This window comes from Branchiostoma belcheri, unplaced genomic scaffold (assembly GCF_001625305.1).
Source record: "Branchiostoma belcheri isolate BF01 breed outbred unplaced genomic scaffold, Haploidv18h27 scaffold186, whole genome shotgun sequence".
Taxonomy (NCBI): Eukaryota; Metazoa; Chordata; class Leptocardii; order Amphioxiformes; family Branchiostomatidae; genus Branchiostoma; species Branchiostoma belcheri.
The window spans coordinates 124,312-131,035 of NW_017803335.1; the positions used below are offsets into that span (position 1 = coordinate 124,312).

Genomic DNA, 6,724 nt, shown 5'->3' on the forward strand with positions numbered 1-6,724 from the left:
CACATATATATATTGCTGTAAATACATATAAGGTACAGATAACATCTGTTTTGTCAATATTAACCAACATGAGTTAATAGTAATTGATGTAAGTCAATATTAACTTGTAGTGCTATCTTGTGACAAGCAAAGAGGTAGCCATGTTGTAGAATTGTTTGTACATAAGAAACAATGTACAAGAGGCATAACTTGTTAATTCTTACTTCATCACTGGCTCTTAGTAATCACACTATTAAAGTCACAATGTAAACTAAGTCACTAGTCTCCAAGCAGATACTGGAAGAGAATAATTGCAGCACATGATAGCTGTGCTGTTTTAGGACCTCCAGTATACAAAAAAAAAAAGTGCAGTCAGAATGTTTGAAAATTTACTTAGGGGTGGGGGAACTAACAGTAACAGCATCCAGTGAATCATTATGTTTTTTCACATCAGAATGGGGTATAAAATTTACACCTGAAAGATACATGTATGAAGTAAGGTTTGAAATAAAAGTGTAATGCTACATCAGTTGTTTTCGGAGGTATTATGAAAATTAAAAGTAATTATTTTGCCAATTTGCTGCATTTTTTAATACATAGTATTACACTTCTGATGCTAAGGCCGAAAACAAGGCGCATATCATCTGTCTATTTGACCAATTTCTTTGAAACTTTATTCACACACCTTCTTGCAGACAATAAGTCTGAATTGACAGACATTTACAATGAAATAGGTTAAAAACGCTAAGGAGTTAAAATAGACAATCAAATTCGGTTTAAATCAATAAATATAAGCGTGATAATAAGTGTATAGTCTTCTATATATAATACAATTCATGAGGTCACGTCGGTATTTACAGATTGTCAGTTAAAGTGTTTGTTTAGCAAGTTTGTACTTACTTACTTGCTCTTTCCAGCTGCTCTTTCCCGAAGCCTTCTAGGGGCTACAGTTTTTCTACAGTCTCACATATTGACCCCCGTCAGAAGAATGGCATCGCCCAAAGTGCCTCACGTCATGGCTGACAAGTATATATATATACTAGCTACATGTGTAGTATTCTCGAGTAACTCTTTCATTCTGTTAGCTGATCTCAACTCAAGTGTCATATCCTTAGCGTTTTGTATGCGTTTCTTCAAATCCTCCCTCTGTCTTAGAAAGATGTCGGTGTTCCTCTTTCATTGTCACGCAGGGGGAATAGTTAGTAAAACGTCGGTGTTTTGCTATTTGCTATTTGAGTTTTGTTATTTGCTGTCTACCGTGATTATCATGGGCTGACTGAGGTGGTCGGACGGGTTGTCTGTATCTGTAGTGTAAAGAGAAGTATTGTACAACATGGAGGTTCCGTCCCGGCCCATGTCGTTTTTTATGCTGGCTGTTCTTTTCACGTTGTCGGTGATTTTGTACTACTACTTCGCAACTTTTGACATCACATCAACAAAGTGAGTACAACTTAACTTCAAATGATATATAGAGCTAAATTATTGTATTTGAACGTACGTTTAGACTACGAATTGATCACCTATACGTGCATCTTTGTAAATGCATTCATGATACAATTCATACAAAAATAGTCAAGAAAGAAGTCGATCTTTGAAAGTGACTTCAAATTAAAGTATTACTGATTCGCTATTTTGTCCATTATTAGTTCCAACTTCTATATTAGGTGATACATTCACACAACAAGTCTTTGCGTTCCCTTGTAGTTAATGCAAGGAATATCAATGTTAGTTATTGTCTTACATTGCCGTACTGTAGCACATATTGCTAATAACACATTTTCGACGAAAATATATCATCATGGTGAATGAAGTTTTCTGTTGGTCCAGTTTCAGTGTAAAGGCAATACAGAGTAGGATCCTGCTGAGACAGACACTGTCGGACTCTCACATACTTGCAGCCAGCAGCACTACAGAGACAACTACAAGGTGACTCACAGTCCAGTTGTTTCATATAGCTTGTGTGACAATGTCACCTACTTCAGATTTAAAATTATACAACATCCTCGTAAGACAAGTTCCTTAGCTCATACCCACCTATCAATAGATATATAGTGAACGTTAATGTCTGAAGAAATTCTTCAATATTGACAATAAGTTTTATCACATCCATCCATTCTATCTCGAGTTATCCTGTTCACAAATAAATAAGTTCAGGTCTAGTCCAGTAATGTAGGAATCCACCATAAGGCTCATTATAGAACTTCACCTTCCTTATCATTAACCCTACCCACCTACTGTATTGGATGCCTTTAAGCTTCTGGAGAAAATAAATATATGAGAGTATCTGCAATTGTTACTCTTTTGCAGTATAACCGTTTGCGTCTAAACAACGTAAGCTTGATACAACAACTTAATTCTTCTAATACTAGAAGCTATTGTTACCATGTTAATATTTACATCATAAAATAACTACTGTTTATTACCTATCTGTTTGTCCAGGGCGCCTAAAGTAACAAAACCATTCCGGTCAACAATTGCCAGGAAGAGGACGTTGGACATCAACGTGGAAAAGAATCTCACAAGGTGGTTAAAATTTAGCTTTCTAACATCATGGATAGTATCTGAATTTGATCTTTTGAAGAATAAAACATAAGAACAAAAGCTATATCACATGGCATCCGAATATCCATCATGACATTTTAGAAACAAAAAAAAAGATGTCATTCAATATACGTAACATATTGTATTACCTACTAAATATATATAGCTATTGTTGTTGTTGTTGTTGTTCGCACAAAAATACAACATACAAAGTGAAGTAAATTAAATAAAAAAACACTGTGCAGGAGAAGAGAGGAGGCCTTTTAGGCTTATACTAGCCCTTCTCCTTAAACATAACAAATAAAAATCACAAATTAACTGAAATACTAACGAGAGTCAATTAACTTTACATTTTGGTTGAGTAAAATTGAACATTGGCTTTTTCTAAGGCAAATATACTTTTATGAATACATTTTTAAATGGAGTCCAGATCGGTAATGTACATTAATGCAAGCAATTTCCTTTCCAGACTTAACGAGTCATTACAAAAACTGAGAACGTCTGAGAGCTTTGCGTACTTTTCCCGATACAAAAACCGTAAAAAGTGTAAAAGACGGAAAGCCTGTTCAACGGACACACCGGTTGGTCATTACGGCACATGTGCACTCGTCGGCAATGGCGGGATTCTTCTCAAAAGCAACTGTGGGAACGAGATCGACAGTCATGATTACGTCATCAGAATAAACATGGCGGCCTTGAAAAATTACGAGCAGGTGAGAAATTGCCTTTTGTCAGAATTTTGAATCGGAACTACATGTATAAACCGATGTTATTATGTTAACCGAAGGGAAACTTATTGTTTTGCTCTGCCTCCCTCTTTTCCAAACACCAAAGGACCTGAACTAGATGGCTATGACCATGGTAACTGGTGTTGGGTCACATCATGTTGCAATTTTATAGCAAGACGGATTTACACTCCTGTCACCATATATATGAATGTATTTAATTGAGAATTAAAGGAGTTCTGAAGTCCAGCCAGAAGTGCTATTTTCCGACAGATAATATTTTTTTGAAGTGAAAAATGAATATTTTTTTAAACAATATGCGGTAAGACACCCATTATGAGCGCACGTATTAAAACGCATCGAATACAGCATAAACTCTAAGAGGAGACCATATGCGAGGATAAACGTTATATATATTTGCTTTGCAATGTTACCTTTCTAGTTATTATTATTATTATTATTTTACCAAGGTGAACAACACACATCGTCATCGCACCATCCATTCACCTACTCATATTTTAAACCCTGGCAAGCTTATTTTTATGTTTACCGAAGGAAAACATATTGCTTTTGATCTGTTTCCTCTGCCTCCTCTTCTCCAAACACCAAAGGTCAATGATTTGAACTAGATGACTGTGACCATGGTAACTGGTGTTGGGATACATCATGTTGCAGTTTTATAGCAGGAGGGATTTAGGCTGCTGTTACCATATATATGAATGTGTTTAGTGAGAATTAACAGTCTAAGAAGAGACCGTATGCGAAGGTAAACATTATGCATTTACTTTGCAAATGTTACCTTTCTAGTTATTATTATTATTATTTTGTTATTATTAAGATACTTTGTTCAGATTATAATCTAGTCTAATATAAGCATTAGTCCTATTCAATACACCAAGGTGACCAATTATTTGAGTCACACATCGTCATCACACCATCTATTCACCTATTCACATTTTGAACCCTGGCAAGCTTATTTTTCAATATTTATTGTTCATTGTGTTTTCAATTTCTGCTCATTTTCAGGACGTTGGACGACAAACAAACTTATCTTTCATCAACTGGAAGGGAATTAAGGAGCTAGGAAACGCAATAGCATACAAGAGAAAACGAGTTCTTCAATATCTAGCCCTACTGAACGGCAGTGTCTTCAGTTACGTGAAATTAAGGACTCGTGTAGCCATCTCTGCTCTGAAATCACTGGAAACTATTCTAAAGGATAATAACTTGAACATTACCGTCACGTACTCACGTAGCAATGTTCCACTTGTATTTACAAGGTAAGAATAGTAATGTCCAACGTCTTAAATTGTAAGCTAAACTGATACTAATCAAATATAGATAGATTTGTTCATTTGTATTTTTGTAAAGCTCTTTGCAGCCCCGGGGCTGAATAGCGAGTTTACATTAACTTTCATAATAGTTTGACCTTCATAATAACCATCGACCTTCATTATAACTTGACCTTCATAATACCAAGACCTTTATAATATCCTGGTCTATGATTAGCAGATCAATGATAAGATCGACATAATATTACTTCCTATTATCTTTAATTACTATCTTTAAAGCATTTGTACTATCGTGAAAGTTCATCTGTGTTGGTAGTTACATGTTAAAGTTAAAACTTTCGATCCAACATAAAAAGGTCTCTCATCTAGAGCTTTCGACCAGTCACTCGTCACTTAACCGCGACGGGGGCCGACATCATCTACCAGATACCTTTGACCCCGTGTTGACGTCACATTTCAAAGAAAGTCTACTGAGGAAGACCAGAGTGACTGGTAGAAAGCTCTAGGTGAGAGAACTTTTTGTGTTGGATCGAAAGTTTTAACTTTAAACATTTAAAGCATTTGTATTTTTCAGGCCTCTACGTGAAACGTTTATTCCCGGTTTTAAGTCTCCAACATCCGGGCTAATTGCCTACATCCTGGCATCTAGGTTCTGTGACGTCATCACTATGTACGGCTTCTACCCATTTGCCACGGACATGCGCAACAGGACGCTGTTTTATAACTACTATGACAAAATATCCGTTGCCGAGAAGCACAGAAGTCGCCATAACTTTATCATTGAACATAACTTCTTTACCTTACTGCATAACAATGGACTCGTAAGGCTGGTCACAGACATTTGTGAATAAAATATGGCCAGATCCCGCCTACCTGCCTAAATGCTTAGGCCAGAACTGGCCCCTTGCTCGGATGCCTGGCGGGAAAAAGGCTCCTCTTCAGTTTTTTCCCGCCTGGCAGCACGGTCCCAGGGACCATTCTGTGTCATGTACTATCTGGTCCTGCCATCTTTTGAGTATCACACTTCTGATGCTAAGGCCGAAAACAACTAAATAAAACAGCCAAACTGGTCTCCAAAATTGCTGTCACTTGGTGCATTTATAATATTTATACCAGGCCATGTCTGCTCATTTGGGTAGCATTTTTAAGGTCAAGGTGGTGATGTTTTTTTTTGGGGGGGGGGTATACACGGTGGGGAGGGGTTTAGTCGTGATGTGGAGACTAACCTACCCCAATCGCAAATCTAACCCTAGCCCTGAACAATGATCCCAACTCTAACCCTGACTCTAACTCCAATATCAACCCTAATCCTAGCCCTAGCCCTAAACACCTGACCTCTCATGTATGTGGCAGCTCAAGGATTTGGCTCAACACCGGGTCTGCCTGCATACACCCAGGATTTCTAGCCCTGATACTCAGTGATAGGCCACGCCCTGCCTGCTTGTTTGGCTGGTTTATTTGACAGCACAACTGGTCTGTGGGATCCAGGCAGCTGGGTAGGGGAACATCTGACTCAAGAGTCCAGCAGAGTGTCCAAATGTTCGCCAGCCGGGGACAGTTTTCTCCGTACTACTTCTGCAGGAAAACATTCTCAGACTTCGACTCCATCAGTGTCATCGTGGCCAAATGGTAAGTGTACACGTCGTTTTTTTAAAAAAGGCATCCAATGCAATTTTAGGGCGGCAAAACAAAACAACATTCTAAACGAGGAAATCTGTCAGATACTAAAACTTACTGTTCTTTCTTAGCACATTTTCGTCATCAAGTGTTTGAAATATCCCCAAAACAAGCTACGCCAGGAGTCTTCTTATTTTAAGGGCACCACCCATAAATAGCTAGAACCAGCCTACGGTACTAAACAAGCAACAGTGACATCGCATTTGTGCTTCACAGATGTCAGTATGCTGTGGGGTAGGGTTGATTTAACTTGCTACATTAGAAGAATGACCAGAAAATTGAAAATCCAGTTTTGCAGCCCTAAAATTCGATACTTTAACCTGATATCTATATGCGGATTCAGAGAACAGATCTGATACGACTCAACAAAAAGTAGATGGTACGTACTGCTGTACACATATCATAAAAGTTCTTGGTCTTTTCTGTTTGAATGACGAGTTTGTCATTGAAAGTATATCCAATGCAATTTTCGGGCGACAAAACTGGATTTTCAAAGTTTCAATTTTCTGG

General features: G+C 37.7%; 2 protein-coding genes across 2 annotated transcripts in view; both read left to right on the plus strand.

Annotated features, from left to right (window-relative positions):
* The first annotated feature begins 1,296 nt into the window (after positions 1–1,296).
* Positions 1,297–4,554, plus strand: LOC109467648. Its single transcript, XM_019765685.1, has 5 exons — positions 1,297–1,419; positions 1,807–1,905; positions 2,419–2,502; positions 2,990–3,233; positions 4,272–4,554. The coding sequence occupies exons 1-5, from the start codon at positions 1,313–1,315 to the stop codon at positions 4,527–4,529; spliced, it is 792 nt and encodes a 263-aa protein (XP_019621244.1). The 5' UTR covers positions 1,297–1,312; the 3' UTR covers positions 4,530–4,554.
* Positions 4,555–5,722: 1,168 nt separating this feature from the next.
* The window catches only part of LOC109467652 (protein inturned-like), a 9,928-nt gene continuing 8,926 nt past the window's right edge, over positions 5,723–6,724 (plus strand). Inside the window, exon 1 of the mRNA XM_019765694.1 lies at positions 5,723–6,166. Within this exon, the coding sequence (XP_019621253.1) occupies positions 6,075–6,166 (92 nt within the window). The 5' untranslated portion in view covers positions 5,723–6,074. The remainder of the gene's footprint in view (positions 6,167–6,724) is intronic.

Excerpts from the sequence above, each read along its gene's own strand:
- LOC109467648 (XM_019765685.1), top strand. The coding sequence starts at position 1,313 with ATGGAGGTTCCGTCCCGGCCCATGTCGTTTTTTATGCTGGCTGTTCTT. Across the intron at positions 1,420-1,806 it reads TTTGACATCACATCAACAAA|TTTCAGTGTAAAGGCAATAC; the intron begins GTGAGTACAACT and ends CTGTTGGTCCAG. Across the intron at positions 2,503-2,989 it reads GTGGAAAAGAATCTCACAAG|ACTTAACGAGTCATTACAAA; the intron begins GTGGTTAAAATT and ends TTTCCTTTCCAG.